The sequence below is a fragment of the Osmia lignaria genome, chromosome 3 (genome assembly GCF_051020975.1).
Source record: "Osmia lignaria lignaria isolate PbOS001 chromosome 3, iyOsmLign1, whole genome shotgun sequence".
Taxonomy (NCBI): Eukaryota; Metazoa; Arthropoda; class Insecta; order Hymenoptera; family Megachilidae; genus Osmia; species Osmia lignaria.
Window position 1 is genome coordinate 12,005,329 of NC_135034.1, and position 21,256 is coordinate 12,026,584.

General features: G+C 31.4%; 6 protein-coding genes and 2 non-coding genes across 15 annotated transcripts; 5 read left to right on the forward strand and 3 right to left on the reverse strand.

Moving 5' to 3' along the window:
* Positions 1–544: 544 nt before the first annotated feature.
* On the forward strand, positions 545–5,251 carry LOC117607995 (ankyrin repeat domain-containing protein 13D). 2 transcript variants are annotated; one of them, XM_076693218.1, is made up of 14 exons: positions 545–803; positions 1,389–1,524; positions 1,593–1,717; positions 1,793–1,838; positions 1,914–2,057; positions 2,206–2,277; positions 2,738–2,918; positions 2,996–3,221; positions 3,302–3,430; positions 3,506–3,656; positions 3,729–3,890; positions 3,982–4,082; positions 4,146–4,234; positions 4,636–5,251. In XM_076693218.1, exons 1-14 carry the CDS (start codon positions 705–707, stop codon positions 4,871–4,873), a joined length of 1,899 nt encoding a protein of 632 aa, XP_076549333.1. In that variant the 5' UTR covers positions 545–704; the 3' UTR covers positions 4,874–5,251. The 2 variants fall into 2 exon arrangements, with proteins under 2 accessions (XP_076549333.1, XP_034188267.1); XM_034332376.2 differs by lacking the exon at positions 2,206–2,277 and having other exon boundaries at positions 547–803; positions 4,636–5,246.
* A 581-nt stretch (positions 5,252–5,832) lies between these two features.
* On the reverse strand, positions 5,833–9,776 carry mip40 (Myb-interacting protein 40). 3 transcript variants are annotated; one of them, XM_076693261.1, is made up of 7 exons: positions 9,642–9,776; positions 7,281–7,359; positions 7,040–7,178; positions 6,765–6,983; positions 6,351–6,534; positions 6,135–6,283; positions 5,833–6,009 (listed from the first exon to the last, which is right to left on the reverse strand). In XM_076693261.1, the coding sequence occupies exons 2-7, from the start codon at positions 7,357–7,359 to the stop codon at positions 5,988–5,990; spliced, it is 792 nt and encodes a 263-aa protein (XP_076549376.1). In that variant the 5' UTR covers positions 9,642–9,776; the 3' UTR covers positions 5,833–5,987. The 3 variants fall into 3 exon arrangements, with proteins under 3 accessions (XP_076549376.1, XP_076549375.1, XP_076549374.1); XM_076693260.1 differs by lacking the exon at positions 9,642–9,776 and adding an exon at positions 7,460–7,597; XM_076693259.1 differs by lacking the exon at positions 9,642–9,776 and adding an exon at positions 7,449–7,587.
* Positions 7,635–9,895, forward strand: LOC143308240 (multiple inositol polyphosphate phosphatase 1). 3 transcript variants are annotated; one of them, XM_076693238.1, is made up of 9 exons: positions 7,635–7,777; positions 8,044–8,232; positions 8,290–8,600; positions 8,665–8,790; positions 8,862–9,006; positions 9,067–9,167; positions 9,222–9,331; positions 9,404–9,598; positions 9,676–9,895. In XM_076693238.1, the coding sequence occupies exons 1-9, from the start codon at positions 7,765–7,767 to the stop codon at positions 9,839–9,841; spliced, it is 1,356 nt and encodes a 451-aa protein (XP_076549353.1). In that variant the 5' UTR covers positions 7,635–7,764; the 3' UTR covers positions 9,842–9,895. The 3 variants fall into 3 exon arrangements, with proteins under 3 accessions (XP_076549353.1, XP_076549355.1, XP_076549354.1); XM_076693240.1 differs by lacking the exon at positions 7,635–7,777 and adding an exon at positions 7,806–7,896; XM_076693239.1 differs by lacking the exon at positions 7,635–7,777 and adding an exon at positions 7,820–7,955.
* Positions 9,896–10,357: 462 nt separating this feature from the next.
* Positions 10,358–10,454, forward strand: TRNAY-GUA (transfer RNA tyrosine (anticodon GUA)). The gene is made up of 2 exons: positions 10,358–10,394; positions 10,419–10,454. It is a non-coding gene; the product is annotated as a tRNA-Tyr (tRNA).
* Positions 10,455–10,753: 299 nt separating this feature from the next.
* On the reverse strand, positions 10,754–10,826 carry TRNAR-UCG (transfer RNA arginine (anticodon UCG)). The gene has a single exon. It is a non-coding gene; the product is annotated as a tRNA-Arg (tRNA).
* Positions 10,827–11,281: 455 nt separating this feature from the next.
* LOC143308244 (COMM domain-containing protein 5) lies at positions 11,282–12,300 on the forward strand. The gene is made up of 4 exons (XM_076693265.1): positions 11,282–11,422; positions 11,495–11,687; positions 11,758–11,904; positions 12,008–12,300. Exons 1-4 carry the CDS (start codon positions 11,326–11,328, stop codon positions 12,189–12,191), a joined length of 621 nt encoding a protein of 206 aa, XP_076549380.1. The 5' UTR covers positions 11,282–11,325; the 3' UTR covers positions 12,192–12,300.
* A 168-nt stretch (positions 12,301–12,468) lies between these two features.
* Positions 12,469–14,117, forward strand: ND-30 (NADH:ubiquinone oxidoreductase core subunit S3). The gene is made up of 6 exons (XM_076693262.1): positions 12,469–12,627; positions 12,704–12,766; positions 12,921–13,165; positions 13,240–13,485; positions 13,565–13,716; positions 13,798–14,117. Exons 1-6 carry the CDS (start codon positions 12,564–12,566, stop codon positions 13,802–13,804), a joined length of 777 nt encoding a protein of 258 aa, XP_076549377.1. The 5' UTR covers positions 12,469–12,563; the 3' UTR covers positions 13,805–14,117.
* A 222-nt stretch (positions 14,118–14,339) lies between these two features.
* hrm (solute carrier family 16 member hermes) lies at positions 14,340–20,859 on the reverse strand. Of its 3 annotated transcripts, none has more exons than XM_076693221.1 (6): positions 20,681–20,859; positions 20,011–20,565; positions 19,394–19,606; positions 19,178–19,304; positions 18,906–19,085; positions 14,340–15,837 (listed from the first exon to the last, which is right to left on the reverse strand). In XM_076693221.1, exons 2-6 carry the CDS (start codon positions 20,153–20,155, stop codon positions 14,631–14,633), a joined length of 1,872 nt encoding a protein of 623 aa, XP_076549336.1. In that variant the 5' UTR covers positions 20,156–20,565; positions 20,681–20,859; the 3' UTR covers positions 14,340–14,630. The 3 variants fall into 3 exon arrangements, with proteins under 3 accessions (XP_076549336.1, XP_076549334.1, XP_076549335.1); XM_076693219.1 differs by having other exon boundaries at positions 20,011–20,282; positions 20,381–20,859; XM_076693220.1 differs by having other exon boundaries at positions 20,011–20,282; positions 20,377–20,859.
* Positions 20,860–21,256: the final 397 nt, after the last annotated feature.

Here is a 21,256-nt window from a genome sequence, read left to right on the forward strand (position 1 = left end):
TATACTGCAGTTCACGAGAGACCATACTTACTAGATGACGAGTTTTCGCTCGTTTTTGCGCATATGACTGTGTTTCGGTTATATATACTTTATAATCTATGGTAATGCGCATGCGCTCAACACCGGTCGGAAACCCGCGAATATATAACCTGTGGACAGAAAATTTTGCAATTTTTCATTCTTGATTCATCTTCCCTTCATTACACGAAAATTATTTTCTATATTCAAAATTCTTTCAATTTCATTTCAATTATATCTTGTATATTTATCATACCATCACCGGTTATCAGTTATCGCACGTCATATATTTCTGCCCACCATTTATATGATCGCAAAGTAAGAAGCAAGCTGTAGAGGGGAATCACACACGTTATTAAAAATCTCCCTAGACCTAGCGAGCTGCGTGAGTTAGGTATGATCTCTCGTGAACTGCAGTATAAAAAATGAATAAATAAATTATGGTTTTCAGAACGTTTGTTAGATATTATAAGCGCCACTTGCATCTTCCCTCGTTGTATTCAATATGAGATTCGAAGTTTCTTATCTAGTTGTCTTATCCGGTCGATGAATAATCATGTTCACTCGCTACCTCTTCGTTTCGGTGACATGTATTCTCTAGATGAAATTCCGTGTTGTGTGTTTGAATCGTGGAATTTATAATAATTGCTCTTGTTACATGTTACCGTTAACGAGATCTTATAGAAATGGTGAATATAGATACGATACAAAAGACTTATCCGTTGCATTGGCTCGTGTGGAATAACAACTATGTAGAACTCGAAGAGGAATTATCTTCGAAACTGGTTTGTAAAACAGAAAATGTCATTCAATTTTTTAATCTGTTATAGTGTTATCAGCGGTTGTACTTATTGTTAAACAAAAAGGCAACAATAAAGACTTGAGAAATAAGTATATATCAGTTGTTTTTTTTTTCTTTTAATAAAATGAATATGATGAATGATTATTTGTATCCTATTGATATTGGAATACTTAGCTAATGACAGTGATTAAGTAATGAAGATTTATACATGATAAACATATGTTTATTAGTAGGGGAAAAAATAAGTAGTATTTCTACCTGTTTATATCAATTATTCGTTGAGTTAATTACTAAGATTCAAAGTAAACTATGTGAATATTAATTACTTGTAATAGCAACTGAAATAAATAATTTAGAATGCTATCAGAAAACTTCATGAATGAAGCCTTATACAAGCGGGAAACCATAAATGTACAGTGACTTGGAACTTTTGATATTATAGTTTGAATATATATATGGTTCGATATGATAAGGCTTATAAAAGAATTATAACATTGATTATTAATTCTAACATATATAGGTATCTCTCATATATAATATTATAATGTAATAAAAAATTATTTTTTAGCATGATATTGAAAAGGTTGATAACAGAGGAAGAACACCGTTGATGCTAGCCGTAACTTTGGGTTATACCGATTGTGTTGAAGTGTTATTGCAACACGATGCTAATGTTAATACAGAAAATACTCAAGGATGGACTGGTAATAATTTCATATATTAAATCTTTAGATCAATCGGTATTTTGATTTTAACTTTGTCGTTATTATAGTGGTACAAGAAGCAGTTGGCACAGGAAATCCTGAATTGCTACAAATGGTGCTAGCACGTAGAGATTATCAAAGATATTGTAATCGAGCAGCTGGTATTCCAGAATTGCTTCATAAACTTAAACAAGTAGGTTTATTAGAAAAAAAAAGTGAAATATATAATGGTATGGAAGAAATATGTAATATTAAATAATGTTTTCAGGCTCCTGACTTTTATGTAGAAATGAAATGGGAGTTTACTAGTTGGGGTAACTATAAAAATGTGTAATTTCCCCATTTATTTTTGGTTACAAATGCAAAACTAACATTTTATCTATTATTAGTTCCTCTTGCCTCTAAAATGTGCCCTAGCGACACTTATAAAGTATATAAACAGGGCAGTAACGTGAGAATCGATACCACTTTATTGGGATTTGATCACGCTAATTGGCAACGCGGGAATCGTAGTTACGTTTTTAAAGGACAAAGTAAGTATCGAAAGTATTGTTACTCGGCATGTAAAATTAATATTTCTTAAGTTTATTTCAATCTTCAGGCTTTTTGTTCAGTGTATTTCCTTTTATATTAATAGTAGATTCTTTTATTTATTTTTTAATTGTATATATTAAATGCAAGCTGCATCAAATGTACCTGTGGCAATTAGATGTGAACGGAGTTATGTATTCAGTATGGTGGGACAAGAGTCAGGTGACAGAACTATTTTTACACCTAATAATATGATGTATAAAAATGTAGATAAAATTTAATTTATATGAAGTAGCAAAACTTTTCTTTCATAGACTCATTCTATCTATTTATTTTTATTTATGTTTCTGTTGTTATCATTTCTTTGCAATTTTATTATTTTTAAAGTGCTTAATAGAATAAATTGATGCTTTAAGGGGTAAGTGTGGACACTGTGTAATTATAGAAATAACAGTAATATTTATAACACTGTATGTAAATTTATCAAAATAAGTAATTGATAAGTAGTTCTGTATATTGTAAAATACTTCAGAAAAGATTTTTAGAGTTGCAATTAGTAGTATAGAAATACAAGAATAATTCAAACTCTGTAACGTAGAATAATGTGGGAGGTTCTAAGTATTTTTAAATCTTTTCACGAATAATTATTTCAACGATATAAAAATAAAATTTGTTCGTATAGATGACGGAGCAACAATGATGGAAGTAGATCATGAAACAAGAAAAGTGTATGTGGAGCATATGAAACTCATTGATGCTGATAACATTCAACTAATGGAACCAGCGGAAGAGGGTGTATTAGCTCGGCTTACAAATCCGATAGTTACTACATATATAGATACTGAAAAGATTAGTTTTGAACGGTAATTATATCATTTTGAAATGTATAATTACTTCTGAATTATATTTATTTATATAAAATTATATGTATTTCTTTTAGCAATAAAGCTGGTTTATGGGGCTGGCGTTCTGATAAAAGTGAAATGGTAAATGGACATGAATGCAAGGTTTTTAGTGCAAGTAACGTAGAATTAATAACAAAAACTCGATTAGAACATTTATCCGAGCCCGATAAAGCAAGGGCTCGTGCCCCTCGTACGCCTCTTCAGTCATTTCTTAGCATAGCGGAACAACAACAAGAGAACAGTATTAGTGCAACTACTAGTGTAATTGTTCTTTCTTAAATCTGTTATTATATACAATATACGATTTTTGTAAAATTTATATGTTAAACTGTATATTTTAGGAAGAATATAGCAACGTTGGAAATCCCTGTAATATCACAGCTGAAGAGTATTTTGACCCAGATGTTGATTTAAATGGAAGAGATATAGGTAGACCAAAAGAAGTTAATACAAAAATTCAGAAATTTAAGGTATTATAAATAAGCAAATATTTGAGTAATATTGTTATCTAACATGTATTATTAACACTCGAATGCAATTCACAGGCAACTTTATGGCTAAGTGAAGAATATCCATTAAGTCTTCAAGAACAAATTATACCAATTGTCGATCTAATGGCAATATCTAGTTCACATTTTGCAAAATTAAAAGATTTTATCCAAATGCAATTACCCGCTGGATTTCCTGTTAAGATTGGTAAGCCTTTAAATTCATTCTCCTTTAAAAGATACGTTAAAAACAATGAATTAAAATTTCTTTCGTTTATAGAAATTCCTCTGTTTCATATACTAAATGCAAGGATAACATTTGGAAATATTTTTGGCATGGATCAAGAAGTAGCACACGTGGGGCATTTACAAGAAACGAATAGAATGACTTGTTTAGTTGACGATATTTGTTTTGAAGCTCCAGTGGGATATGTAAAACTGGGTATGTTTAATCCTCATAAACGAAGAAAATTATCAAGTCTACACTTGACAGAAAATTTTTATTTTATTGTTTAATAATAATTATTAAATAGGTGCTGAAGTTCGGACTCAGTTTAGTATGGAAGAAGAAGATGATCTGTTACAATTTGCTATTCAACAAAGTTTACTAGAAGTTGGAAGCGAACGTGACGAGGTAGGAGTCTTTAATTTCTATACAATTTTGCAACTTAAATTTTAATTAATCTCAACTATTCAGGTTGACATATGGGAAGCTTTAAGAGCCCAAAAACCATCTCGACCTACGACTCCTAACATGACGACAGAAGAAGAAAGGCAACTACAAAGGTACGTGGAAAGTATCATCCACAGCAATGTTATTTCAGATATTTTATTTTTGTTTGAACAGTTTTAAATCATTTATTTTGCATGTGTTCTTGCTCGACAATTCAAATTCAGGAAGGTGGGTGAAGAATTGTTACAAATATTAGTTGCATAAAAATACTCTTAGGCTGTATTGTATTATTTTTACCGAGGGATATTTAGAAAATATGAACAAACATTTTTACACATGTAAAAGAAACAAAAGTACATGTTAGAAGAAAAGTTTAACTTGAAAGGGTTCATTTCTTTTTATATAATCGGTGGTTCATTTTTAATTTTTTTTTGTACTTTAAAGTACTTAGAATAATGTTACTCTGCAAACTTTTGATTTCAATTATAAATTTTTATCTTTTTGTTTAATCTAGAGCTATCCAAGCAAGTCTAGCGCTATACCAGGAGAATACTGCTGGGTGTGCCAGCGGTCGAAGTAACTCTAATAAAACGAATGATATAGAAGATGCTGATTCTCTCGAAGACACAGCAGAACAATTAAGATTGGCATTAAGACTTTCCGAGCAACAACAATTAGAAGAAGAGCAGCGTCGATTGTTAGAAGAAGAAACGTTTCGGCAAGTGTTGGAATTATCTCTAACAGATAAATGAACTTGATAACGTGCAATAGCCACTTAAACATTTCATTAAAGTATACTTCCACATCTACGATAATCTTCCGACAACGTGATGCTGTCGAGCATGAAATCATTTCCTACGATTCGTACATCAAAAAGCAATATACATATATATATGTGTATATATAGCTACGAAGTCAGATGAAAGTGCTGGAAATAATTGTAGCACTAACTATGAAAGTAAATGATTTAACTTATGTTATTTATTTCTTAGCTACGTTTTATATGAAAGAAAGTTGTAATGGTATGGTGGAACATGGTAATGTAATGGTTAGAAGTCTTGAAAATTACAATTGCTCTGATTAATAATCAGAATATTTTTGAGTCTCAAATCCAATTCAAAATCAAATGACATTAGTTGGGGGGGGGGGCATCGTTGAAAGTACGTACTGTAAGTTACGACTGTCAATATCTCAAATAAAAAGCTTGTAATTCTCAAGCCTTCAATAATTATTGGTTTTGTCCTTTCTCCTAGTATTAAATTTTCATCTGGAAGAGATTTCTAGCTATAGAAATTTATATATATATCAGATTAATATTTTAATTAATTCTATGTAACGATCTACTAAAAACTGCCTTTTTTAATGTTCGGGCAATTAAAAACTATTCCAAGTTCCTTTTTATACCCGTGATAAAATAATTGTAAGTAGCGTTTCGATTTATTAAGGGTAGTAGTGATGTAATAAAAGTATGTTATTTATTCTTTAAAGTTTATTCGTTATATAGGCAAGTAATTTCGTTGAAGATATTTAATACAAATTATGTGTATGAAATAAAAAAAAAAAAGCAGCGATCAACCTGTTGTTAATGCACGAATTTATCGAAAATCAAACATACTTATAGTACATATCATTGCTCTGAAAAACTTTCAATTCCAAAGATAAATTATTGCTTCTCACAGAATTTTTGTTAGAACTTGAAATAATTGTTCTGAACAATATATTAATTATATTGTAATAAAAAGGTATATTTCTACGATAATACAACAGGTATAATTATACGTATAAAATAAAATATGTTTAGAAAAAGTATAGAAAGAAAAAATATTTATATGATAATTGACAGTAGCTATTACTGCCATGAATAGGCTACTCAAATTCTGATTGTGCCCTAAAACAAAAATACTGTTTTGTAATAAAATTATGTTTCACAGTACTGAATTTGATCTGAAAAATATTTTTACACGATTCCAGTCTATAATTAAATATATTCGCAACAATATCTTTGATACAAACCTTTTATATATAGTGTTTAGTATATGTGCACTCTGCGCGAAACGTTGTTCGTTCTTATGTGCTTGTTGATACCACTTTTTGCGTACAGCATTCCAATGTACTCTATGTTCTCTCAATAATGTTTCTCGTGATACTAAAGTTTGGCCGTCCTAGTATAAGTAGTATAATTAGTAATTATAATATCGCATCGATTAGAGAATACGGAATTTTTCTTACATAATCTAAACATAATTCTTCCTTTGGTCTACTGATTGGTGAAGGTATACGATTTTTAGGTATAGCCTCTTCACAAGGTAGTGGAGGAGGTAAATAATAAACATCACGAACTTCTCCATTAGTATCCAATATATTATTACTTATATTGACTTCATTTACTATTTCCGGACTTGGACTGCGCACTCTACAAATAAAAATAAAGTATTTTTTTTTTTTCTAAGTTATTCTGTAATAAAAAATTATTAGTTCCTTTAGTAGTACTTCATGAATAATATCATTATTTACGATTATGTTAATATTAATATATGCGAAAATGTAATGGAATTAAATAGCGTAAGATATACATGTATGAAAATCAAAATGAATGAACAAATAATATTTAGATATTTACAACTTTATCATTGTTTTACTTACTTAGGTACAAGATTAGGATTTCTTGGCTGATTAGCCATCCATGCTCTGCATATTGGATAAAGCGGTGTATCTTCTTGAAACTGTGCTAAATCAACGCTTCTATCAAACAATTTCATTACATAAGTATGATGAAATGCAGTATCTACTTGCACCTGCCGACGACGTCGTACTTTCCTTTGTTGTTGGAAACTCAATGATTTTGATCTATACATATTATCCCTAAAAATGAATATTCATTATTTACTGTAGAGAACAAAGATTATTGTATACGTTACATTTTCTTCATTGGGTGTTTATAATCTTGGGCAGAACTTTCTTCACTTGAATCAGCTGATGAACCTGAATCGCTGTGTTGCAACAGTTCTCTGAGAGCTCCTTTCAATCGATCTCTTGCAACAAGTACATCACTGTCACCTATTGAAAAAAAAAAAAGAATGTAGTCATTTTACAAATGTATGTACTACAATGCTCTACTACAAAGGATCAAAATAAATGAATATCAATATTGTTTATTACCTAATTCATCTTTTATTTCTACCTTCACACGTCCTGGAACTGGTGGAGGAGGAGGTTGAATGTTTCTCTTTTTTCCCATCTAAGTTATAAAAGAATTCAATATATTAATTACAGTATACATATTTACAGTAACAACTTTATAAATTTATATAGCATATCAACAATTACCGTGAACATACCTTCTGTAAAAACTATAAATAAAATATTTTGTTCTTAAATTTAAACAATATACAAAAGTATTATTACAGAGAATAAATATGAATGGAAAATGTGTATTTGTTTGTTGATTGTATAAAAATTCAAATTTATGAGGTTAGAAAATGAGGCGATTTTGTATACAACATTCCAGCCAGGATTAGGGCAAGATTATTTTCAATTATATTTCAGCTATATTCTCAGCTTTTTCGAATAAATATTACGTCTTGTTATTTCAACAATCAAATAATTATTAACAACACAAACTTGGAACAACTTCACTCATTAAATGAAACACGCTGGTTTTTATTTAGTTTTATTCAATACATTCAAACATACACATAACCCAATTCATGATTGGAAATAAACTAATTTTTAGTTTTTTGTTAATGTATAAATTGTTAATCGTTTAATATTAATTGTAAGATATAAACCTATCAATTATTATAGAAAAATTATATTAAAAAAACATATTTACATGTATGTGAGAAAGTCATATAAGTAAAAGATATAAATACATTTAATTTTTAATTGACACTTCTTGATCCCTCAAATTTTTGTATTTTAGATCCATACATAAAAACTAATAAAGCGATGCAGTGGATATTAAGTATCCTAGTGTTATTCATGTTAAACACAATAAATATATTTGCATATAATTGTTTTTCATATGGGAAAAATTACAGATGTAGATTGGGAACAAAAACACCATACAGATTTATATTAAACCATGATGATTCTCCTTTTGAATATTCAGGTATGCGACTATGCATGTAATCTTTTTATTTTATTTAAAGATATTTTATTAATATAGGTTGCAGTCCAACAAAGATATGGTTGATTCTAAGACATGGTACAAGATATCCAGGTAAAAAACATGTACCCGCTATGATCGAGAAGCTGCCAAAGTTACAAGAAATTATCTTAGACAATTATCAAAAGAATAAAACAGATATTACAAGTGAAGATGCAGCCTCATTTGCAGAATGGAAAATTACTTTTACAGAAGATGATATGATGAAATTGACAGAAGAAGGTGAAAATGAAATGATTGATCTTGGAGAAAGATACCAAGCTAGATTTCCTACGCTTATGACAGAAATTTATGATAATCAAACTTACAGGGTAAAGAAATATTATATGTATTTCTACTTTTAATTAGGTTTGCGCCATATTTATTAAATTTCAGTTCAAATACACTGCTACACATCGTACTGAAGTAAGTGCAAAAAATTTTGTCACTGGACTATTTGGCAGATATGGTAGTCACAAAGTCTGGTATCCAGAAACAGAACACAAGGACCCTATATTAAGAGTAATTAACAGTTGTGCAGTTCAAATACAATCAATCTTCAGTTATTCATTCATTTTATTTCAAGTTTTTAGTTCTATAAACGGTGTCAACGTTGGCGATTGGAAGTAGATAAAAATCCAAGTGCTCAAATAGAAAAAGAGAAATTTATAAACAGTGAAATTTATAGAAAGATGTTACAAAATGTCTCAAAACGTATTGGCCATCAAGTTGATCAAGGTTAATATACTGCAGAACACAATACTTTAAAGGAAAATCTACAATTGAATAAAATTTCAGAAATCGCACACTTGATGTACACGATATGTGGATTTGAGACTGCATGGCATGACAATACAGAATCACCGTGGTGTAAATTATTTTCCATAGATGATTTCAAAGTAAATTTTCAGAAAATTTTGGTCGAATTCATAATTACAATGAATGCTTTTTAGGTACTCGAGTTTACGGAGGATTTAGAATACTATTGGATTGATGGATATGGCCATAAATTGTCTTATGAACAAGCATGTCCTGCTTTAAGAGATATGTTTGATTTTCTTGTGTAAATATACGTTTTGTGTTTTAAATTTGTTTATACAAAATTCTTTTATATTAAATTGATCTTAATTTGTAGGTCAACTGAGGGGCCAGTGGTATCGGCATACTTTACTCATTCTGGCACTATTCTAAAATTATTAGCTTTATTAGGAGTTGCTAAAGATGATCAGCATTTAACGCACGACTTATTTTCATTGTATGCAGAAGGTAGAGCTTGGAGAACTGGTGTTATAGACACCTTCGCTTCCAATATCGCGTTTGTTTTATACAAGTAAATATTATTTCATTACAAGTTTTCATTATTCATAAATCACCTTGTTTGAGACTGATATCTTTTTATTGTTTCAGTTGTTCAGGAATTCCCAGTGTTCTTGTCTTGCATCAAGAAAGACCACTGTATTTACCAGGTTGTCCTTTACATGTGCCATGTCCCTTATCTATTATGAAAGCACTTTATCCTGATCACAAGGAAGAGTGTCAATTTGATACAATGTGTTCCATACAAGAATTATAGAAATACGTAAATTTATAAGTAGTTCATGACAAGACTTTATAAACATCTTTTATATTTTATCAAATTAAATTAATGTTTTTTTTTAAATTTCTTACCTTCTGTTCTATCCTGTTCCTTATCTTCTTACGATAAGATAGTGTTGTTATATTACCGGCATAACCTACAATAGCGCCGGCTGGTGTCGATTCAGAGAACTAGAGATATTTTGGCGGTCTATTTAAAACATAAGAAAGTTTCAACACCGATTTATGCAGAAATGAAGCCTCATATGAAAAAATGTTATCAATAATTTTGACTTACTGTTTTATATAGATTCATCCCTTCTCCGGTTGTGCCACCAATACAAACACCTTGTATATAATACAAAATATTACTCTTCTAATAGATTCTACTTTGATTCAGTCTCTACTTCAAATCGACGTACATATTTTTTTAAGATCGGCTGAGGCTACTTAATTTATACTGTAATTAAATCCATTTCAATCCGAATGATAAATTTCAAACTGAAACCAAAAACCTTCGATAGCTCAGTTGGTAGAGCGGTGGACTGTAGTAGGTACTGTTAAAATAAGTAGACATCCATAGGTCGCTGGTTCAAATCCGGCTCGAAGGAATCATTTTTATTATTCTTTTACTCTGTGTTAATTATTCAGTTGCTAATGCTTGTAACAATCGCATTACCACCACAACTACTCTGTAAATAAACAAATAATATGACAGTTAATAGAACTTTGAACTCCACTGTATCTCTTGATGATGAGTGAATCTAATTCTTTAATTTATGAAAGCTTATTAAAAAAAGCAATTTATAATTTAATATTCACTACGTTCCAAGATAACAGTTTAGTTCTATGTAAGATATAAAACCATCACAATAACAAAAAAAATGTAAGGAAAAAAAAATCATTCTTTCGACCGTGACAGGACTCGAACCTGCAATCTTCGGATCCGAAGTCCGACGCCTTATCCATTAGGCCACACGGTCAGTTGTACAACTCTTTCCAAATTTTTCTTTTCATAGTGCTTCTTGTAATATATTATTTTAAAATATTAAATGGTATTTCTTATATTTTATTTGAATTATATTAGCAATGTAAAAAATTCACACTGGAACCATTTCTTTCTTATTATACTCCCCTATAACTTATAATAATACATTATGAATTAGTCATCTACTTTCTATCATGATAACTAAATTACTGACATCATTAAAGTATACTTACATCACAATACGAATAAGTATAATTTTCTTTGTACAACGTGCTGAAGATATTGCGTATTTTATATTTTTCAAAATTATTTTAGTAGGTAATTCATGGTGTTCACTGAATCTGTGTTCTGTTAGATGGCGTTAAACGATGAAAACAAATTTTCATCTTTGGAATGACAGAATAACAAGTTCCATTAGCAGTTGCACGAAAGTTTGTTTCAAAAATTAATACATGCATCTAAAACAGTAAAAAAAATACAAAATCAGAACAACAATGTCAAGTTTCCAAACGCAACTTACGTACGCTTTAGGAAATAAAACGAAAGTTTTACCCAAATTAAAAAAAGTATTTGTTCGTCCTTTGATACAAAGTACGTTCAATTTTAATATCGTACATTGTACTTCGAGAACCATAATGATTAATATTGTGTTTCCATTTACAGTAGCAGTAAAGGCAATAAATCAAGAATATATAGAGAATGGAGTGTTAGACAGAATAAGTCAAAAATACAATGTACCGGAAGAAACTGTAGATGAATATTATTCAGTTATTTATACAATTTTAAAAATTCATTTAGGTGTATTATTTCAAAACGTTAAACCTGCTGAATTTAAGCAGGTATTAGAAGAGCTAAAGTATGTACTTTATCAATTGCATAGAGTATTTGATCAATTTCATAGTATATAATAGTGTATTTTTTTACAGATTACCTTCAGAATGTATTGATGATTTGTCCACAGTTGTATATGGTCAGAAAAGAACAGAATTAATATCAGGATTGATAGAAAAGACAAAATTTTATCCATATATAGTATCCTGTAAATGGCGTGTAGACATTACTATTTGTTCTAGGTAATTTTATTCTGTTATATGTACTGTATATTACTCTAAATGAAATGAATAGTATAACCTTACCTTTTAATATCTTCATTGATATATTTTGGTATACTTTTAGCATTTTAAGCAGGGTCTTAGAGCCACATATTGTTATGGAATGGATATTCAACAATGGGAAACATGAAATATTTGAATTATCTCTATCAAAGTTTCATCAGCTAAGACATGCCATAGCAACTATACTTGTAGAAATGCAAAAAGTTGAACAACAATGTATCTCAAAAAATATCATGTGTAGTTGATGATTATATACAACTATCATATATATTTTTGTGCAATATCATTGTAAAAATAATCACATACATATAATATTTTTTATTACAAGAATAATACTGTAAGCAATAATGTAAATGATTAATAAAATAACATAAAATGAGTTTCCTATATTGTTTCTTCCTGTAAAGTTTTAAAATTTTATTTATATAAATATAAACATTGTATTGCAATAAAGAAGTTGTAATACTGTCTTCTTATTTGCGCAATAATTGGACTTTTAATAATATGATAAAGACAAAACGTTCCAATTTTACACCTAGAGTGCGCAATATCGCGTGCACTGTGTTAGTGCATCCGTTCCATATTTACTTTAACAGGGAAGAAAGGTTTTTGTAAAAATGACATCTCTATTAAAAAACTGTTGGAAATTGTCACGAAGTTTTCCTGTTATCGTGCCAAAGTGTAAATAAATTTGCATGTTATTTCTTTAATCATTATTCCCTTGTATTATATAATGAATTGTAAACTAAATTGATAGGTTATCCAAATCTTCTTCCTTCAATAAGGACCAATACTACGGATAGCGAAAAGATAGAAAGGCGTACGTAAAATTATTATTCACTATATATATATATAATATTCATACTTTCATAGACATACTTTTATTTCTTAACAGTTCTTGAAATAAAAGTGTTATACATCTTTGCATATTTGAAAGAAGAGATCTTTAATAGATTTCTTCATTTTCTTTACAGCAACAATACGCAAAGTTACAACAGATGTGGAACAGATAAAAGATTTTGGTCAATATGTTGCTGAATGTTTACCAAAATATGTACAGAAAGTCCAGATAGCAGCTGGTGATGAACTTGAGATATTAGTTTGTCCAGATGGAATTATTCCAACACTATCGTTCTTAAGGAACCATCACAACGCTCAGTTTATTAACTTGTCAGATATTACTGCAGTAGATGTTCCTAGTCGTACATATAGATTCGAAGTGAGGTTCTATACAGCTCTGAATACTTTTGTATGTTTTTTAACAGATGTTATATTATATCTTGTGATTTCTAGCTTGTCTACATGATCTTGTCATTGAGATTTAATACTCGTATTAAGGTAAAATCATATACAGATGAATTAACACCCGTACCATCGGCAGAACATGTATTTGATGCTGCTAATTGGTATGAAAGAGAAATATGGGATATGTTTGGCATATTCTTTCTTAATCATTCAGACCTTCGTAGAATTCTTACAGATTATGGTTTTGAAGGACATCCATTAAGAAAAGATTTTCCTTTATCTGGTTATGTCGAGGTAACAAAATTGATGTACCACTGAGTTTCTGTAAAACAGAGCTAGTATTATTTTATAATAATTGTTTCTTTATGTTCAGGTACGTTATGATGACGAAAAGAAAAGAGTTGTATGTGAACCGTTAGAATTGGCACAAGAATTTCGTAAATTTGATTTATCTGCTCCATGGGAACAATTCCCTAATTTCCGAGATAATCCTCCAGCTATTCCTGAAGAAGCACCTAAAGAAAAGTAAATTATATTATTGAAATAAATTGAATAGTATGAAAGAAAAGAAAGTAAAGGGATCCTATTTCAATTTTCATTTTGTAGATATTAAAAAAGTGTAGATTTAAAAAAAATTGGTGACAAATAACGTTATTATCCATGAATTAAACAAACATCAAATATCAGTATTGTATAATCCTTCTGATGATACTGATTATTTTATTTATTTTGTTATAAAAAAAAGGACATGCGCATGTTTTTTTATTGTTATTTATTTTACATACGGCATAGTATTATAAACGTAATTCATTAATTACAAAGTGCTTATGTTTTATTTTGTAAGGCATATTTTTCGGTGAATTATAAATGAATTGAATTGATAACAAAATTGACTGACCCTATCTTTAGTGTATATGTAACAAGAAGAGTTACTTAATTCTTTTTTGTTTTTACAACTGTATACATATATCCTAAGAAAATTGTACGTGTACTAAATTATATTATTGCATCTGTTTTAATTACATTAGCACCAACAGCTAGTGCATCTTTAAACTAAGTACTTACAGTTCCATTTGTTTTTTAGTACCCACGAGAATTTATATCCAAAGAATAATTTTCTTTTCCTATGTAAGGCAAGATATTTCTAACTTTCGAGAAAAAGAAAATACTTTCGCGTTTGGTAAAAATATATATTCTGAAAATTGTTTCCTCGTTAATCCACCTGAAAATACGTGTGCGTGGATTGTATTATAACATCATCACAGTGCCAGTGGTATATACATACATAACATTCATTCTAACATCACAGTATTTCATAATTGTATCTTTTTATATAGATCTCGATACACGCCCTATGGATATAATAATTACATCCTAAGATAATCATACAATCAAGCTTTCGTCCATCGTAAAATAATCAATCCCAATAACTAAAGACACTATAACTTTTCAATCGAGTTCTCTTTCTCTAAAGCGTCCTGTTTTTTCCTAATGAATGGAACGAATCCCCACAAAGAAGCACCAACTACTAAAATTATTCCCAAGATACTAAAAATCGGACCGTAACTCCCAATCTGTTCAAATATAATACCGCAAATCGGTGGACCAATGAGCTGAATGATTCCATTAACGAACAATGAAATCCCATAAGAAGAAGTTAGCTTCTCTGTTCCAAGCATGTCAGCCATGATAACCGCGGTAATACCGACGTATATACCGGATGCTAAACCGAAAACACCGCAATAAACAGACAGCATTGTGTAGCTAGTGGCAATTGGTAAAAGAGCTAACGAGATTCCAGAAATGAGCAATCCTCCAACGAAGTACCAGTGCTTTGGCATTATTGAGACATCGGAGAAAGCGGAGCCCCCGATACGTCCTATTAAATCTAAGATCGAAACGGTCGAAAGAAGAAGGGAAGACATGTTTTTGTCAAAGCCTAAGGAGATCGCGTACGCTGGCAATAGTATAACAAAGTTGGTGTAACTGACAGCGTTGGTAGAGTTTGATATCAATATAACTAAATAAATTGGATCTTTCAGTAAACTGAAATCGAAGAATTTGTTCTGTTGCTTCTCTTCGTCTTTGTTCCCCTCGTCGGTAGTTTTTCTTGTGAACGTACTTGATATTGCGTTCAACGTCAACGTGGACGCTCTTTCCGGATGTAAAGCAGACAACGTGCTTCCATGATACGGCGTGCTAACGTAATTAAACGACGACGTGCTAGGAGATTGAAACGGTGATCTCTGGCGTCTGAACAATTTATTGGCATCAGCACCTCGTTCTGGAACCGCGTGCAGGGCTGGAGTACTATGCATCTGGCCAGCTATCTCTCGTCCAGTAGGCATACTTATTTTTCTAGTCCTTCCCTGGACAGGTGTATTCTTGTAATATTCTAATGCAACGCTAGACGCGCTCTTTGGTACTATTGGCGCAGCCTTCTCGTTCGAATTCGAGGAAGAATCAACCAGTTTCGGTTGCTTCTCATCTTCTGGACTAGTTATCGTGTTCGATGCGGCCTCCAAGTCGTCGTTGTTCGACTTGTTTGACGGTGACGCGGGCACCATGTGTTTTTCCACCGGTTCGTACAAAAGAGCACTCGCCCATACATTTAAAGTGACAGCCCCCATTATTAATACTGCACCTCTGTAAAAAAGTAAAATAAATTTTAGCGTTTCGTTCGGTTCATCGACAGGATTGATATTGCTTACAATATCGTCACCAGGATAATCCGTGACTGTTGAGAAAAAGGAATCGGTAAGAAACATTAGTAGAATACAGCGTGGCTTCAAATGTCAATTACACACAAACAAGTACTTGAAGTTTCCCTAATGTTACTAAATAGATAATTATTCTTTCCTTTTTTAAATTTTACTAAAGTTATACCATTAGTATAATAATTATGTAAACATGGAGTGGAATAGGAAATACTTTTGAACATCTGATGATTACACATAATGAAATGAAAACAATTCAGAAGATAATAAAATACAAGCGTTTATAAAAACGCTTTATTTTCTATATTCCTTGCATATAGCCTTAATTACATAATTGAAACATGGTTGTAAAGTACCATGTTTCATAATATATGTATAAAAAAATATATATAAAGGTTGAGAAATATAGTTTGACAATGCTAATAAAAGATTCATGTATCACAGATTTTGCTTGCTCACATTCACATAATTTTCTTATCACAAAGTCTTATATATCTAAGGATATATAAGACTTATCCTAATGAAGTTCTTATTTTAAATGACTCAATTGAATCCATTGGATGTTACATAGGTGTTTCATAGTCTGGACCGAAAATTCATGTTCCAGTTGGAGCAGACTATGACATACCCAATTTGCGCGTCAATCTGAAACTTTTTATACAGATAAAATGTGACCAAAGATCAGGTACTTATAATTTAAATATATTAACTGAAGGAATTAATGTGAAACAAAAGGTGTTTGAACATTTCTTCAAAAATCAATGCTAACGCGTTTACACTAAATCTTTGAAAACAGAGAAAGAAAGGAAGAAAGTTATCAAAGATTTAACGTGTATCCCTTTTTCGCTATTTATAGATCGGGATGTAAATGATATTTTTAGCATGTGTTTCAGATCGCGTACAATATTCAGCGGTACGAGAGAAGTTCATCTTCTTGCATTTTGTCCCTGTCTTCATCCATGGAACACATTTTTCTGTAACAAAAGAAAAAAATAAAGGGACGCTTAGACGTGAACAATGTTGAATCTCGCTTGTGCGATAATACTATATAATTAAAAATCTGATTTATTACGTATTCCACATTCGGCGGTTACTTTATTTGATAGACGCGTACTAATTACGATTATATAATGACCATAAATTCTCGGTTGGCGAAAAATCATTTTGACACAAAGCGTGTGTCTCGTGTCACTGGAAAGTAAAACGTTTGAAAATAAAATGCTGAAAGAACAATTTACACTCTGTCTTATTTATCGTTCGACAAGAACTTTTACTTACATTGCATACACGATGAAACTAAAGATAAAAGAATGGGCTGTATTCTACGTGTGGTATAAATTAAAATTAACGAAATAAAACAAAAGTAAAGAAAGATAATTTTATAAATTAAAATGAAACAATTATTTCTTCTATGTTTCATCTATCACAGCTTTCAATAAACGAACTGTAACGGATAATGAATTGGAGTTATCTTAATTCCTCTTTTGAATTACGACACATTAACGCTAGACACGTGAGTATCACGCGTTTATCACATATATATATATACAACACGCATAATTGAAAAGACCAGACACTTTCAACGTCAGTACGTCAAGTACGTTTCCGTAGTTCTCACGGACGTGGTTTGTTATGTATGCACATATAAACAACAATGAGACGTGCATATAAATTTCTTTCATCAGCTATGCAACGGGCTTTTTTGTTAGTTTAATGATCAATCCGTTTTGAAAGAGACAAAAAAAAAAGAATAATGATTATCTTCCATGTACATATACACATGTATTTCGAATAAACGTTTACACTTTTATTCTAAATAGTGGAATGTACTTTAATTCCAATACGTAATTGCGCAAAGATAGAACAGATGTCGTATCGTTTACACTGGCGATAAGTATCTGAAGGAAATCGGTAGAAGGATTGCGTCCCAGTCTTTAAATAACCACCCGGCCAAGGAACTCATCTTTATCATCGTGGAGAAAAATCATCACGGTACAATACGTCGTGTAATAATGACCCAGGCCTACTCGTTCCTTATTTTTTTTTTTTTTTTTTTTAATTGCGGTCTCGGCGTAGTTGTGTCTATTTTTAAAACGAAGCGTTAAAATATATATTACACACAATGTAACTGGCGATAAGTTAAGTGAAAAGCGTGGTATTAATCTCTGTTTAACAGATATAAAAATATAAAAAAAAACTATGTTTAACGGAAAACTGATTCTTACCTAAAGCGTCACAAGCGTTATTTTCGGTGTAGACTTCTCGATTTAATAGAAAAACTGTTTCTGTTTATAGAACGTTAAAGTTAATCAGCGGTTCTTCGACACCCGACACGTAGATATTTCATACATCACCGTACGAGTGTCGAACAGTTACCTTCGACGATAACAGACGTTTGATTGAGAAGCTGTAAAACAGCTATAGAAAATTGTAATTGCTCTGTACATAAATGCACACGCGTGGTTCATTTCAGCATCGTGTGAAAGAAACTAGGCGCATACATGATATCAGTCAATAGTAACATTTAATTAATTGTAATAATGATTTATAAATACTCACCAGATATAATCCTTCACAAAACATACAAACTTTCTACGACAAAAACACTTTATTTGCAGATCTTCACGAGAACGAGAAGATGCACGTGAATGATACACAAAATCTTGGAATTTGTTTCAAACACATTCTATGTCACAAATTGCACAAAAATTAGACATATTAAATTTTGTTGAAATCAAATTAAATAAAATTAATATACTGAAGCGTGTCTTGCATTATTTATGTAATGAAAAGAAAAGAAAAAAAAAAGGAGTTGAATATAAATATTCAATTTAAACAAAACAAATGTTTTATTAAAAATAAAACAACAATTTAATTTTTAATCTCAATCATTTATCCTGGTTTCTTGGTCTAATTTTTCTTTTTTGTAATTATAGGATCATTTTGTATGAATAAAGCCACACCTATTTATTTGTAAATGGAAATAAAATGACATACCTGTAACCATATTCTCGTAGAAGAACTCCTAGGATGGGTGGAAGGAATATTGAACCCAATGCACTACCAGATATACAAAGTCCATTCGCAAGTCCACGCAGCCGTACAAAGTAAGATGTTACAATATATACAGTTGGAGGGAAAGCCAATCCTGCTCCTGTTCCAACCAAGACACCATAGCTAAGGACAGAAGAAATAATTAGCTTGTATGTTTAGATTTAAAGGAATGTATGCTTCAAATATACATTTTTATTTGATGTTTCTATTATTACCTAACGCACAGGAAGGCCACAGAGTCTGCAAAATAACTTAGCATCATTCCTGCAGCTGCAAATGTTCCTCCTAATAGAGTTACTGTCCGGTAAGAATATTTAACCGATAATATACTGGACAGAGGCCCTACAATAACAAATTAAAATGTAATTTAATCTCAGCTGTAAATAATAATTTTCTTTCAAATATTATATTAAATAAAAGAAATGTTTTACCAAGAGAACTGTATAGAAAATAACATAACGCTGGTATCCATGCAGCTGCGGAAGGCGATGCATCAAAAACTTCAAGAAATTCAACGAATAGAACGCCAAAAGATTTCACTGTTCCTGGGATAAGTAAATTGACCATAACGGATGCTAAAAGTACAAGCCAGCCCCATCCTCCATCCGGTGGAACTAAGTCTTCCTCTGCCGTTACCTTTTTAACTGAAAAATATAAAATATCTATATTAGTGAATTTATTCATAAAGATAACATTTATCTTTATTACTTCCGCATAGTTCATGATAAAATGATGATTCAAAATGAGTAAACTATGTACTATACTACACCCACATTATCCCTTTTATCTTAAATGCACGCTTAAATATCAAAGATAAACATTGAACTTTTTAATTATAGCATATTAAAAATAACGTTAATCTGAAAAAAAAAAAAAAAAAAAAAAAGAAAAAACTTTCTGTTATTAACTCATTTAGAAGCTAAAATTACTATCAGTATACAAGATATTTTTAAATAACCGAGATAAAAGAAAATTATGGCGGCAATTTTCTTAAAATACAAACCGGAAACGACATGTTGTTTCTTTTGAAAATATCGAATGGACTTACCTTGTTTATTGGTCCCATTGAAGTTACTTTTCTTCTCATTTTCCAAGTGTTGTGACACCAATTTATAATCCCCTTTCTTATTTTTGCTCGCACCAAATTTGATGTTGATTCCATTGTCCTGATCTTGGACTCGTTGCATTGTCATCGACCTTTTCTTTTTTACGTTCACACTTGCGTGCGCGCGCACCCACACATGTATACGTATAATTATACAAAGGAAAAGCAATCGTTGCTCGTACGAAGAATTTCACGCAGGACCACCGTCGTATAAACTAATAAATGCGATGGAAAAAAAAAAGATAGAACAATAGCTAGACCGATATCCACCGAAGAAATTACAATACAGAAAAATAAATATATTGCGACCTACGAGTACACCAGTATCAATGTTCACAAACTGCAGGATCAGCAGTCGTGTCCTCCTCTCCGATCGCCTCGGACTTCATCAATTTGAATCTGATGCTGTTTACACCTACGCTACTGTAGCTTTTTTTGCTCCTCTGATAAGGGAAACCTCGTGAATCGGTCATAGACCTTTCACGCGTCAACGATTTTCTTCGAAAAAGAGAAAAATAACGACGATATAGTTGACCCGACGACGCTACGAACTGCGACCCGCAGCGCGTTGATGTTGCAAGAAATTTCACTGGGCCAACACCTCCGCCCGTACCTCTTAATTTTGTTACTTTTTCAAATTGCATAGAGCACGTAAACAATGGCATGTATGTATAGGAAATTCTTATACGCAGCGGCTCACTGTCATTCCGTGTAAAAAAAAAACTCCCCACGATAATCACCCTTTCGAATTGGACAACAACCGAACGGATTGTCCGTCACGGAACGACTGATCAGCTGTGTATTACGCAGACCCGTTTACCACTACTTCATCCTGACTCCCACCATGCCCGCGTCCTCCCGTTTTCCTTCCCTCCAGCGTTCAACCGATTCTCCCACTCTATTTTTTAAAATGGTGTTCGTTATGTGCCTCTCTTTTCTTCGTCTAGCCTTCCTGCTCTATTACCTTCTATTACAAAGTAGCGAGAAAGAGGACGAAGCAAGGAATAAAGAGAATGGAAAATTTATGACGGACACAATGGCACGAGACAGTAGGACACCGATGTAGGATAACGTATATTGTTTCTCTGTGCGACGGAACGCCGGACGAATTTAATATTTGTCGCGCGACGGCGTCCCACTTTTGAATAGAGAAATCGAGGTAGGAAAAACAAGATGAGCACCGATAAAC